Raw genomic sequence first — 14,340 nt, 5'->3', positions numbered from 1 at the left:
GAAATGAAAACACAGAAAGGAAATTTACAGTTGGAAGGCCAGTACTCCAGCCGCTGCCCGGCTGGGGCCAGCCTGTCCCCTCCCGGAGATTTTACTCCACGTAAAGCTGCACGTTTCATGTAAAGATGAAACCTTCTCAAGCCGAAAGGCTGCCCCAGTGTCTGATCCGGCCGGACGTTTTTAACTCCTGAAGGCAGGGGGGTGTCAGGGCCATTCGGGTTTTGATCCTAACAGGTTATTTCCCAGCAGGAACGGGAGCCATACAAAGAGTCCCTAAAATTAAAAGCGGAAGCTCAGATGTTTTCTTCAAGCCCAGGCTTGGGAGGAGGGTGCTAGGAGGGGGCTGTGTCTCCTTTATTGAAGCGTCTTGCCTGTGGGGAACAGCAATGAACTTGAGCTGGTGCCACGCAAGGCCCCGGCCAGCAGCGGGGTCTGGCTCCTTGCACCGCGCGGCACCGGCACCACCGGCGGCACGCACTGCCTGCGGCAGCGCCAGGAGCTTCTCGCGCCCCGGCGTGGAAGCTTCATCCTGTTACTCAGCAAAGCGACTTATTTATACTGTGTTCTAACCTACGTTCCATCTCTCTTTGTTCTGTTTTATTCAAAACTTCTTGTTCTAGCTGGCAAAAAGTGATGACAAAAATACTCGCTATAACCACGCCGAGACACAAACTCAGGCGGTGCTGTAGATACTGTTTTGCAATTTCACTTTCCCTTCACGTGCAGAGCATAAACCATAATCAACCTTCCGCAGCTATATAACCTGTTACATTTACACAGTAATTGAAAGGCAAAGATATTACATGCACATAGAGTTAGGCTAGAAAAAACGATGCACAGGATGAGGGAGGCTGTTCGCTAAACTGGACGCTGTCAGGAGGAATTTTTTTTTTTTCTGGAGTACTGAGTACGTGATATTCGCCAGCAAGAAGGATTACTTTCTGTCGTGTGTGTGAGCGCATGGGATTTGGGTTTCAGTCACAATAATAAAAGAGGTTGGGTTGGATGAAGTACGTCTATTTTTAATTATGAAAACTGCATTACAATGTGCATTTTTATATACAAATTCTTACTATTTTTTTTAAATTTGCCTCTAGTATCTTCATTTCTAACCTAGTATATAGAGGTTTTTAGTTTTGTAAATACTTATTACATGCACTGTCTGTCATAGTAAAAGTTGGTTTAAAATGCACTCTTTTTGTGATCAGAAACTGGCCTTCTCTTCAGAACTAAAACTACAGTACTTGATTGTATTGACAAAACATCAATAAAACTTCTTGTATAAAAGGTGGGCTCAGCTGTGCCTTTGTCCCATTACTGACGGGCTTGCACAGACCTCTTGCGCTGTGTTTCCTTCTCAAACCCAGCTCACTGGTTCCCAGCAGTCCAGCAGATTTGCTCACTAATTAATATTCTTATGTAAGAAGGTACTGCATGTTTCTTGTGATTAAGGAGAAGACTCCTGTCTCCAGAAGTTCATTTTTTAAAAAAAATTATGAAATCCAGACCCTTCCAGACTGACAGTTACTAATTTGAGGAATTTAAGTCAGTGTTGGGGATTCCCTTTCCTTTCTGTGTTTTTTTCATTACACTTTTTTTTTTTTTTGCTACGTTTCACAACCTTGTCTACAGCCAACCTCTGCATCCCGAGCAGCAAAAGCCCTCAGTTCAGCAGCACACAGAAGAAATGGTGAATCGCCTGTAAGCAAATCACTTTCACAGGCTAAAAGTACAAAGAATAAAGAGAAGAAAATGTTTTCCCACCCGATCTCTTACCTGGAAGAGGAGACGTTACTTGTTACAGGTGGAACACTTCCAGAGAAGCCTGGTTGCCACGCGGGCAGACTCCTTCCAAAGCTGACTACGAAGCAGCAGCGATTCTCCTGCTGCAAGTGGTGGGGGCAGCCGGCACGCTCCCCGGTCACCGCACGCCGGACTCCAGCAGCTGAACTCCTTCCACGCGCTGCTCCCCGCTGCGAACACAGCCGACGAGCCACAGCCAGCGAAGGAAAAGGGCCTCTCCAGCAAACCTCCCCGCGACGCGCACAAGCGATGCACCCTGCTGTTAGCAAGAACCGCTGCTCCTGGGCTTCTACGAACTTCAGCCACCCCGCACCGCTTACGGGCAGGAGGGGCCACCTGAAAGCAGTCTGTACAAATTTCCAGTGCTAAAACTCCCCCCAAATGAAGCACGAGTCTTGGCTACACGCAAGAAGTCTCTAACCAGCACCGAACAACTCCCATTCTGCTTTCTACAGAAAGATTTCCAGAAGCCATGACAAAGTAGCTTCAGGTTGAGTCTTAAAGTGAAGTATGGGGTGGGGAGAAATAGCCCAGAGTTTTTCATACAACTCAGCGACATTTCGTATGGAAGCACAACTTCATGACTTGAAGGAAGACAGGAGCAGCTAATTAACAAAGATAACTAAGTGATTTTATTTCTTTCCAAGGAAGTCAGAGCTAAATGTTTTAGTACACATTTAAATTCTGGCCTAAATGAACTATTTTTTTTTTTTAAACAGGAGCTCTTCTGCTCTTCATGAGTTCCAAACATTTCAAATTATAAAGCTCCTTTAAAAGGAAGGTATCTTCTTTTAAATAATTCTGTGAATATGCTCACACATCTGGCAGAATAATGTGAAAAACCTGACGTTTTACATCTCAGATCTGCAGCACAATACATAAATACACAATAGACAGAAATTCCACATGTTCTCAGCACAAGAATTCATTTATACAAGGAACACCCATTAAAGCATCACACAGAAGACTGGCACTTGAAGGAAGGAGAGTACAGGAAAAACGGGACCCCCCCCTCGCAGGCAGACTTCGCACGTGTGCGTGCAGCCTGACACACGCAACACCCACGTGCCGATACCAACAGGGAGCGAGCGCTGAGCAGAACGGTCGCTTCCCGGTGTCACAAGAAATACTAGAGATTAGAGAGAAGTACGTTGTCATATTCAAATTTATAAACATTTCCACATGATGACTGCATGCCTCTTGCTTCCTTTTTGTTTTCAATTATTAGAAAGCTTTTAACCCTTTTTAGATATGCCATACCCAAGCTGTTACTCCCTTTTTGACCAGCTCCATTGGGCAAAGGTTTAAAATGTGAAACTCTGGAACAACACAGCTTTGCTAGAATATTCCTGGCCACCAGTACCAGCTTCAAATCCACAAATTCTTTTAAACTCTGACAAATTCTCCCCCAAATTAAGCAACCTTTATTTTTAGATGATTCTTACCAAGTACAGAGTTTTAAAACTGTGAGAAGTAACCCCTGCTTCCAGCTGAAGTAATTTTTGTCACTGCCTGCAGCAGAACCAGGAATTCAGTCCTTGTGTAACACCAGGTTTCACAACTATCTCCACTCGCAGATTTAAACAGCGATCTCACTCGGTGCTCTGGACATACGTAGGACAGGATTAAAAACGCTGAATGCAAGGACTGGGAACGGAGGGAATGGCTAGAGCAGCTGCAGCAAGGTGAAAGCCAGCTACGTAAGGGAACACAAAATGCAATAGACCGGGACGGTGCCAGGTGGATCGCAGAGCAAAGGACACCAAAGGAGCGGTAATTAGTTACGCCCTCTTCCAGCAGTAACAATGAGCCAACTGGGATTCTGTCTGCATGCACCAAAGGCATTTCTCACAACGCCACTAGCAACGCAAAGAAATCCCTTCTCCAATCCAGCACTTTTCATTCTGCTGTTAAGGAAGCAAACCTCCCGGGAGGCCGCCCTCCACAACGCAGGTGGTGACCCGTGCCACCACGCAGGACATCCTCCGGGCTCCCCAGGGACGTGCCTCTCTGACAACTGGTCAGCTGAGCGCGAACTGGCGTTTGAGAGGGGCGCGGAGCCTGTCAAAGCCACTGCAGGACAGGTCACTAACTGAAACGGAGGCCACGGCACACGGGAGTAGAGGAAAACAGCAAGACAGTCAGTGGATTCAGACACCCACCTAGTAACTGTAATGACAAAGTGACACAACGGCATAAGGGTGGGACAAAGAAGCAGAAACCTTATGAAAGACAAATGCTCCTGTACACTTCAGAGGAGATGCACCCACTGTCCAAGGCACCACATCCAGCCACTTCCCAGCCGAACTGTAACTGAGGGGAATGTCCCCTCTCTTCCAAACCAGCTCGTGCCTCCAGCTCTCAATCACAGCAGCGGGCGTCTTTCTCGGGTGGAGGCTCACTGGTGTCTGCAGATGGCACGGATCCACCACCGCATTTCTGACCAGAAAAGCAGAGGTGACCACCCGCTTTGCCTTCAGAAAACACACTCCCCTCGGAGCTCAGAGCCGCTGGCAGTAGAGTTCATACAAGCTGTTTGCCAGCTTCTGTGTCTCTTGAAAAGCCTCACAGCTCTGCTCCCAACTTGGGGGTATCTGTTCCTCCCCATAATAAGCCCCTGCAATGGCTCCCGCCATGGTAGCAATGGTGTCTGTGTCTCCACCCAGGGAGATACAGTAGATGATGGTTCTCTGCAGGCTGCTGTAGTGGTCAGGAATATCTGGGTCGGCTTCCATACAGCGCAAGAAGGAGTAAATTGCAGTAGGGACAGACCGCAAAGCAGCAATGCCATTGCCTGTTAACAAAACCAGTCACCTTCAGTGCTGCAGAACACTTGTCTCTTGCTTCCCGCAGAAGTACCTTTTCCCTTCTAACTGCAACCTCCCATTGCCAGTTACCTTCAATACCAGCGTCACTGATTTTATCATGGGGCAAAAGTCTGCATCTCGGAAGTGAAACCCCCCCCATAGTTCCCCAGTACTACTCGCATCCTGGAGACCAACTCCCAGCTACACCAGTACAGTCTGGCAATGCACATCTACCCGTTCCCATCCAACCCAAAGAGCTGACAGCCATTAAAATAAAAAAAATCTTAGATTAAGAAATGTTACTCATTTTAAGTTTTTCTTAGCAAGACTTTTTTTCCCACCAATAGAGAGAGGGAGTCACTGGGTCCAGACTCAGAGAATTACTGACTGGTGAGCACAGGCAGCCTTTCCAGCACATTCTGTGCCTGACAGGCAGCAGAGCTGACACGGCAATCTGGGGGAGGGCACATGCTTCCAGCTCTTTCCTAATACCTGTAGTAAGAAAGGTACTTACCTAATTCAAACAATACATCTGCTTTGGGAACGCTGCTGAGCTCCAAAAATTCCTTTATTTTCTTCAGACGCCTTGAAAATGGTAAATCCTCAAATCCCAGCCTGGGGTGGGGAGGGGGGAAAGGAAGAAAAAAAAATTAAAAAGAGAGTACAATGAAGAAGAGAGAATGCGAAGAGAATAAACTGTACGGAGCAGAGTTAGTGCTCCCCACGGCTACTTACGCTCGGGCGTCAGTAAGAGACTTATCGTCTGCCTCTACATCTTCCATGTGGCTGATGAGCTGCTCCAGGAAGGTCTCCTTGCTGAGCTCGCCCTGCAGGGCGAGATGCACGGCCAGGGCCTGCAGGATGGCCCCGTTGTAGCCCAGGGAGTTGGCATGGGTTAACTCAGCACTCAGCTTCGCAAACTGTGAATGAAAAGACATCGTTAGCAAACCCACCCGAGAGATCATGGTGAGACTCGCCTGACAGCAGGGGCTCCTGGAGCGAGGTGCCCAAAGGAGACCCCAACGGTACCTTCTTAACATCCTGGACATCAGAATACACGAGCGAGATGCCTGCCACCCTCATGGCACCGCCATTGCCGTAGGAGCCTTTCCCATTAAACTGGGCTCGTGCTGGTTCGAACACATCATTGCACTTGGGGCTCAGGAGCTTCTTGAAGACGTTGACGACAGCCATCCCATAGCCCCGGTTGGGTTCCTTCTTGTACTCCTCAGCAAACCTGGCATGGGCGAGAGAGCAGCAGTTACGCAGGTGAGAAAAAATACACGGGATATTTGCTCTGTTACTGAAGTTTGTAAAGAGGTTGTGTAAAGCCACTTGATAAAGTGAATTAATAACACATGGATAACTCGGTGACAGTCAGGGTTCAAGTGATTCACTTCTGTAGGGAAAGAATCAGATTCCCAAAAATTGGTGTGAAAGGAGGAAAGGGTGTATAAGCACCACCTTCCACAGCCCGCTTGTTTCTCCCTCAACTTTGCCTTGAAATAGAAACAAACTGGAAACATTTCCATGGGTCACAACCACAAAGAAAGTCTTTTGTTTAAGTTCAATGGAAGAGTTTTCTAAACAAATAAATGTTCTCCCTTAAGTGGAACCAAATGCTACCAGGGCCGTGGATTCAAATGGGAAACAGATCATAAACAGGCTGACACTGACCTCACTACTATTCACTAAGCTAAGGGAAGTACAAACATAAATAGCAACAAATAAACAGGAAAGGAAATGATTCTGAAATTTCTAAGCATTATCTTCCACAAAGGTGAATCCACATACATGGCTGCAATACAGCATGTCCCATCCTGCGACATTTTACAGCAGACTCTGAACCCACGCTAAAGGTAATACCGCTGCACGTTCCAGAAAGCACGCAATAAATTACAGGATTAGCCCTCATTTTTCTAATTTTTTTTTCCTCCACAAATTAATAACGACTTTGCCTTAGCCCCTGTCCCCTTTCACAGAAAATTACAGCGATTGCAAAATGTTAAGAAAGTCTTGCCTTCACTAGCAGATGCCAACACCCTGGCTCCGAAGCTGGCTGTGGTCCTTACCTCTTGGCCATATCAACTTCATCAAACTCTCGCTTGGCTAGCAGGGACTGCACTACCGACCTGCTCATGGCCGTGTCGTCCGTGTACGAAAGCGTTTCTAAAACAGAAGGTCAAAACGTAACGTGACCATCCAGGGACAAACTCTCCTCCTGCCCTCAACTTTCAGCACTTCCCGGCTCTCCAAGGACTAATTATCTGTATAGCTGGAGTTAAAACATTACCAGAAGTACCCCAGTGCTTTGAGCTCATCACTAGCCACGGTCATCAGAGTGAAAAGGTACAGAGAGAGGCATCCACAGCAAAAGCGAGACCAAAAGCATTTCAAGATTAGTAAGAGCCAAGAGAAAACGTTTGATATCCAGAGGCACATATGGACAAGCGAGAGACAAGTCTCTTTTCTCAAGGAGTTTACAGCATACGCTGACAAGCAGGGAAGAGAAAGCACAGCTGCATTTCTGGACAAGACCGCAACAAAATCGAGTGCCTTTAAGTTCCTACTGGGCGGGTTAAAGGGCTGGCTGAGCTGCTCAGAACCCCAACGCGAATCCATCATCGCTTGCTAAGAGTTAAATAACCGTTCTTATGCTTCTCTTACTCTACGCCTTATCTATTTTTGGTATAGCTGTTCCCTGCTGACGGCCCCGCACTGTGATAGCCCGGTTCCCAGCACCCTACGCACCCCAACTTCACTCTGGCACTAGCGGCACAGGCCGAGCGCAGCGAACCACGCATCCCTGCACGTCGGCCGTGCGCTTATGGAACCGGGAACCCCCCCGGGAGAGCCAGAAGCGGGGTACTGCTTCAGCAAAGGTGCTGCTTCAGCAAGGTCATCCTCACCCCGGGGAGCCCCAAACCCCACAGCGCAGGGGACAGTGCCAGAGCAGCCCTGGGGACAGCCACGGGTGTCCCAGGGAAGGTGCCCCTCGCCTCACCGGGGGCACCGGGCCTGGGGGGTGCGAGGACGGGGGGAGACGCACCCCAAAACCCGGTCCTGGGGGTGCTGGGGGGCCGGGCCCCAATCTGTGGGGTGCAGGGAGCTGGACGCGAGGCGGTGGGTACGGGGAAGGGGATGCGCGCTCCGGGCCCGACCCCTGTCCCGTTCCCGGGTTTTCCGCCCACCTCTGCGGGAGCTGCCGGCCGGCTCCCCCGCCTCAGGCGGCCTGGCCGTCGGTTCTAGGCCTCGGAGAAAGCGGAGCAGATCGGGTAGCTTCACAACGCTTCTACCTTCGAAAACGGCGCCCAAACAGTCACCCAACAACGCTCCGGCCAAACAACCACGGAACCGGGCGGGTCCCGGCCGAGGCCGCGTTGCCGTCCGCCCGCTGCCTGAGCCCGAACCCGCCGCCGCCATTTTCTCTCAGGCCGCCGCCGCGCTTCTCCGGGCCGCCAGGGGGCGGTGTCCGCGGCGGCCGCCGCGGACACCGCCCCCTGGCGGCCCGGAGGAGCGCGGCGGCGGCAGGAAAAAGCAGCTGAGAGCCCCGTTGCTTTATTTCCCAATTTCCAGGAAGGAAAAGCCTTGATTTCCTCTCAATTTCTCACGATCCAAGATTTAATGGGAGACCCAGGAGCCAAATCCAGGCTGCTTTTCCAGCGGGGCGGTTACCGAGCATCATCTCTCCCACCTCAGGGAGAAAGAGCAGGCCAAGTTCCAGTCCCGTTGCGCGCAAAATAACCCGGCTCGCGAGGACGCCGTCTCCCCGGGGGAGAGCGCGCAGTGCTCGGCGCGTTGGGAGGGTGCCTGGAAGAGAAACAATAAACCCAGGGCAGAAGGCGAGCGCTGCAATCCGCAATTCGAATTTGAACGAGTCCGCGGCCGCGAGAGCGGCCTGCAGCTCTCGCTTTCGTAGCCCCGCGCGTTAGCTCCGCGGCGCTAGCAGGCGAGGGGAAATCCCAACCCACGCGTTACTCGAATCATGCAAGCGAGCAGATTTGAGGCAGTACACCCAGAGAGCGGGTCTGGCACGCCGCCACCATTACACAGTCCCTCTTCGGAGCGCAGCCTGGCGCTTTGAAAGGACTTTTAAAAAACACTAAAGAGCCCAGATGGATTCAATCACCGCGAAACGCTTCCAACGCTGTCGGATGACAACCGCTCGTGGGGACAGACTCTTTATTGTTTATAATGCTTCTTGGAGTGCAAGAGGCCATAAACATCGTACAAGGGGGACAGACAGTTATATAACAAACGAGGATTGGGGAAGAGAATTAACATTATCCTAACACGACGCAGATGTCCGCTTTCCTTGCTACGGAACCGAGTCACCGGTAGCTTTCTCCTCGGTGCGGCTCATTGCACAACGCTCCCCGGCGCGCTAAGCCAACTCCAGCTGCCCGTTCTTCAGCGGGGAGGGCACGCGGTTCGTGGTCCGGTTGAAAGTGTCGAACTCCGGCACAAATTTCTCGGCAGGGACCATGAGCTTTCTCCGGCTGTCCATGCACTTGTTGTCCAGCACCAGGGAATTGGCTTTGTAGCCAATATCCGTCTGAATGCGGTGAAGTTGTCTGTAAAGAGCATCCAAGGCATCCCTGGGAACAAGCAGAAGTGAGAGGAGCTGGGTTCAAGCACTGCATTCACTCCCCAAGTTGGACAGGAAACACGCAGCTTCCCACCTTCCGGCAGCAGAACTATCCATGCTGCATTTGCCTTTGTCCGCGGGACGAACGCACCAGACCTTCCTTGGTGCACAGCAGCAGCGCTGCGCGGGTCTGCGAGCAGCAAGCCCACGTGCTGCTCCTGGGCTGCAGTGCAGAGACGCGCACCCTGGGAGCCCACACCAGCCCAGAGCACCACTTCTCTTTCTTCCTTTACTTTTCACCCTTTATTTTTTTTCCCCCTTTTAGAACTGCCTGTGCCCAGTTGAAGTCAGTCAAGCAGGGACCGTGGGAACCCCCTTCACCCTCCCACCACGCAGACCCCTCCTTCCCTGCCTGCACCCTGCTGCTGCCCAGTCCCGCTCCCCGCCAGGCCCAAGGACTACGTGCGCTCCCGATCCGAGCGGACACGAGCTCCGAACTGCAGCGTCTGGACGCGTGCCAGGCCCAGGGCTGCACATAGCCACGTCCCTCACACGGGCAATGCCGGGCCACCGCCCTGCCCCAGAGAGCAGACTTACTGCGACTCTGCCAGCTTCTGTTTGAGCGCACGGATCGTTCCCTCCAGCTGGTGGACCTCGTCTGTTAGCCCGTACTGCACCTGCCAGGTGGGGAGGGAGAAGGTGACGGCACTTAACAGGGCTGAAGCATTGCTTTACAAAGGCCACGGTTCTCTCATTCCCCTTCCAGCCCAGCTATGACATTTATTTCCTTGCTTTGCTACAAGACCGTAGGCTCCGTTGTGCAGCCCTCTGTAGTTTTCTCCAAAGTGTACCCACATTTTTCAGACCCAGGCAAGCCCCCAGCCCGGTCAGTTCCCCCTGGTCCCTCCTGGCAGGGAGCGTGCCGGGCGAGGCTGGTACCTGGTCCCGACAGAGCTCCACATTGGGCCGATACGTGCGGGTCTCCAGGCGGGTGTGTGCCACTTTCAGATCTTGTGTTTTCCTTCGAAGATCTTCCTCCAAGCGTCGGATCTCCTCCTGCATCTCAACAATTTCCTCCAAGGTCTACGGATAAAAGACATGTGTCACGAGGGACAGCCAGGGATACAGACTGGAAAACAGCCCCCACGTGTCCTGGGCTTCTACTGTGCTGGGAATGGATTTTAAACAAGGGCTGGTGGGCTTCTGAGTACTCAACCCCTCTGCTTGTAGACTGGGATTTTCACACGGACCGGGCATGGTGCTGCTGGTGTTTTATGGCCACAGCAGTTGAGACCAGGGGTGAAATAAAAAGGCCAAAACCTGGCACTACTGCTGGGAAATGCCAGAGCAGCAACTGTGATGGCGGAAGGAGGTAGGATGTTGCAGGGATACACGTGCCACTTAACAGCTCTTCTGTGGAAACCATGCTCAGGCCAAGTCGCTTTTCACATAACAAACACCCTTTTGGATTCAATTCCCACCCAAGGTTGTGCTCGATAACCAAAAAAGCGACATTTACATTCTGCTCCTGCCATTTCAGCTCATCATAGGCTCTTTCCAGGTCTCTAATCCTCTTGCGCAAGGCAAACTCTGTAGCTACACGCTGAGCCTCCAGCTCGTTGTTTGTCTGAAGAGAGAAGAGGCTCCGGTCACACACATTGAGGAGGTGTGTGTCTCCCAGCAGCTGCCAATATGACCAGCCCATGAGATGACCTCCTGGGAGGCTGGGACAAGCCTATGAGCAAAACCTGCTGGCTCCTGGTTGCTGCCACGCGTGTGCAGCTCAGGCACCCCCTGGACCCAAAAGGCAGGGAACGACGGACAGGGACGTGTCTTCCAGGACTGCTGCGAGCTCCGCAGCATAACCAAGCTCCCCTTTTAAACCAGGAGGGCAGTGGCTCTCAGAGAGGCCCACGGGCAATGCTGGCTTTTCAAAGACTGCACTCCCCTCGCCACAGCACGTGCCAGCCCATTCTCCCACACTGCATCCAGAACTCCCGCACCACCGACTGATTTACCTGCGCAATGGCAAGCACTGTTGCTTCTCGGAGTTCAGTCGAGGCTTTCACTTCTGCCTCAGCATGCTCCTTGTTACACTGGCTATTCTGTTCCCACTCATCAAGTGCAGTTGATCTGTGAACAAATAGGCAGTTATGAAAATAAGCTGAGTGTTTGCAAGACAGTTCAAAAGGAACCACCTGCTGCAGGCCAAGGCGGCTTTGTGCAGTGCAAAATGATTCAGGAATTCTGGAGGTCACATCCTGCCTGATCTCCTCACTGCACCAGCTGGAGACTGCTACCCCATGGCTCCTGCACCGAGCCCAACATCTGCTCAAACTGGGGACATGTCCAAACCACGCTATGAGATGCCAAGCAAGAGAAAATGCACAGCAAACCCCCCATAAGCTGTGCCAAAGGCTGATACCGCACTACTTGCCGAGTGTCACCTGTAGACAAGCACCAGGAAGGCAGGGCAGCTAGCTCCTCTGTCTTTGCGGTGACCACTTAGATAACTCCCAAAAGCCTGTGGCTTCACAATTCAAGAGCCACAACAAATCCCAGCAGCCAACGCCTGTTCTGAGCTCTCTCTGTAACTGCACCCATCGAGCCAGGATACAGCATGGAAAGAAAGAGCACCCCAGGGCTCTTTCAAGCACCAGCACAGATGTGGCCACCCTCCTTACCCGTCTGGGACCCGTGTTGGGTTGACCTTGAAGGAGATGTTGGGAGAGTTCACGTTGAGGGATAAGCACAGACGATCTACTTCCAACGCTTCCGTCTTGCGCTGGCAGTCACAGCTCAGCTGCTGGCGAGCTTCCTGTAAGAGGCTGCAGAAAGCAGGGTGGTAGTCAGCAGGGAGCATGTAGAGGGGAGAGGCAGCTCACAATTTCCAAAAAAATTTTTCATCGCCACCTCAGTCATCTCTTTAAAAATGAGCCATAAGCTTCTGCCTTCCCAGTAAACTGGGCCCAACTTGGTAAAGCAGCACCCCTGCTTCGCTGCCTGCCTGGCTGCGCCGTGCTCTGCTCGGGCCGCGCGCTGGTGACCTGAGCTGCCCACCCTCCCGCAGCGGGGCAGCGACCCACCGGGGATTAGGGCCTGGGAGCTTTAACGCTTCCAGGTCACTGGGTCACGAACCAAGGCAGGTGGCACAAGATACCTGTCCGGGCCAAAATTTTCCAAGGGTGCTTGTGAAGCCTCCCTTGACATGACCCCCAAAGTCCATAGACCTTGACAATGAGCATCAAAGGCTCCTCTGAGCAGCTCACTGCCCCAGGGTAACTACCCTGGCCTGCTTGCCCGTCTCAGCGTGCCATTAGAGGCGCATTAAACTGCCGGGGCCAAGCAAGGAGGGCAGAGTCGGGTCAAAAGCTGTGTCAGTCGCCTCACCAGAGCTGTTCGAAGGCTTCGTGCACTCTCTGCTGCAGTTCTCTCTTGGCTTTGTCTATCACCTTCACCTCCTTGTGCAGCTCCTCCTCCACAGGGTCCCTCACCACATCGATGGCGCGGCGGCTCTCACGGAGTGTCAGGCACTCAATGGCAACGTCCAAAGGCAAGTTCTTTGCCTGGAGGGCACGTTCCGCTGCTTCCTTCACCTGGATGAAGAAACCAGCTGGGTGGGGAGGGGTTTCCTTCAGGGATAGGAGGAAGAAAGGAAGGGGGACCCACTGATACCCTTGTTAAAAGGGCCCCACACTGCCCGTCTTTGCAGTTCTGAAACCTTTTAGCAAGTCTGGAATGAAAATTGCGAGGGCCAAACACATTAGTCCTCTACGTCTGCTATTTGCATTGGGAATCACACCTTGCTGGGGGCTAACGACTCTAGGAGCAGCAGCCTCCGGTTTTAGAGCTAAAAGAATCAGAGAGATGTCCCACTGCTATTCTCTATTTAAAATAAAACATTTTTGAATGATGGTGTTAACATATTTCTCACTATCCTTCAGAGCTTTAAAAAAAAAAAAACCCAAAACAACCAAAAACCACAACCCAAAACCCAAACATGAGCATGCAATGCACAGTTCCATAAAACGGCTTGGCTCAGCCAAGGGCACAGTGGCTTGCTTTCCAGGAAGTCATTTCATCAGGTATGGATCTCAGTATAGCTGTGATAAGCCCCCCTTAAACTCCATATGGGCTTGCCCGTTGCAGAAGACAAGCCTCAATTATTTAACATCCCATGTTGAGAGTGTAAGTTGATTTCCAGCCACCTGTCTTCCCAACATACTTTGGCTAAGGCATCGATTTCCACATCTATGTCTGCAAGGCATTTGTCCAGGGTCTCCTTCCATCTGTTCACGCTGCTGATACGTTCAGCCAGGCGGGTGCGGTTGTCATGCTCATCCCATTTTGTCTGGAATTAGAGGAGAAACGCCATTACTCTTTTTTAAATTGCACTCGTGAATCTTGCTGAAGCCCTTCCCTGTTTTCAGGATTGACTAACCCCTCACAGGAATACAACACGTCGCCATTTGGTCTAGTAGTCATTGACACAAATGGAGAGCACAGAAAACGTAAATACAAGTTGCAAAGGATGCGAGAATCACACCCAGGGATTTCATGGCAGCACACAAGCATCACTGCACACGGGTTTACAGGAAGTAAATGTACATATTTAGCAGGTTCTGTAGGGGTAAAGCCTTCTCCTACTCCTGCATCCATACACCCAGATGTAGACACTCTCCCATACGCCTCAGCCCGCTACTCTGACCAACGCGGGAGCAGCCAGAAGGCCCACCTGGTTGTTGGTTTCGTTGCAGAGAGCTCGAGCTTCCTGCCGGACTTGGTGGGAAGCAGAACGCTGGCGTTCAGCATCAGCTGAGATGAGATGGGAATTGGTGTGCCAGTCCGGCAAGGAGAACCGCTGTCCTGGCTTTACACTCAGCATGGCCATCTCGCTAAAGCGGTGACTAAAAGGGAACGGAAAATTTTTGTGTTTATTCATGGAAATACACCAGAAACAGAGATGCATCCACAACCTGGAAAGCTCTTCAAGAGAAATGCAGCTGGTATCTTGCCTAATACAGACACAGATGTCCACACAACCAGGGAAGCACTAGGACGGGCGACTGCAGCCACCATCTGCCCCTGGGCCAGGAAAAAAGCCCTGTCCATCTGTCTGTCCCTGGAGAACGGTGCTATTTG

The 14,340-nt window shown here is 51.5% G+C and overlaps 2 protein-coding genes across 2 annotated transcripts; both read right to left on the bottom strand.

Moving 5' to 3' along the window:
* Positions 1 to 3,791: 3,791 nt before the first annotated feature.
* On the bottom strand, positions 3,792 to 8,033 carry ADPRS (ADP-ribosylserine hydrolase). The gene is made up of 6 exons (XM_075722156.1): positions 7,802 to 8,033; positions 6,683 to 6,779; positions 5,640 to 5,847; positions 5,346 to 5,530; positions 5,125 to 5,225; positions 3,792 to 4,597 (listed from the first exon to the last, which is right to left on the bottom strand). The coding sequence occupies exons 1-6, from the start codon at positions 8,031 to 8,033 to the stop codon at positions 4,305 to 4,307; spliced, it is 1,116 nt and encodes a 371-aa protein (XP_075578271.1). The 3' UTR covers positions 3,792 to 4,304.
* A 961-nt stretch (positions 8,034 to 8,994) lies between these two features.
* Positions 8,995 to 14,104, bottom strand: TEKT2 (tektin 2). The gene is made up of 9 exons (XM_009487870.2): positions 13,934 to 14,104; positions 13,424 to 13,549; positions 12,589 to 12,794; positions 11,883 to 12,026; positions 11,217 to 11,331; positions 10,718 to 10,825; positions 10,138 to 10,281; positions 9,796 to 9,875; positions 8,995 to 9,208 (listed from the first exon to the last, which is right to left on the bottom strand). Exons 1-9 carry the CDS (start codon positions 14,087 to 14,089, stop codon positions 8,995 to 8,997), a joined length of 1,293 nt encoding a protein of 430 aa, XP_009486145.1. The 5' UTR covers positions 14,090 to 14,104.
* Between the last annotated feature and the right edge of the window lie 236 nt (positions 14,105 to 14,340).

Source organism: Pelecanus crispus, chromosome 16 (genome assembly GCF_030463565.1).
Source record: "Pelecanus crispus isolate bPelCri1 chromosome 16, bPelCri1.pri, whole genome shotgun sequence".
Taxonomy (NCBI): domain Eukaryota; kingdom Metazoa; phylum Chordata; class Aves; order Pelecaniformes; family Pelecanidae; genus Pelecanus; species Pelecanus crispus.
This window is presented reverse-complemented; position numbering and strand designations above follow the sequence as displayed.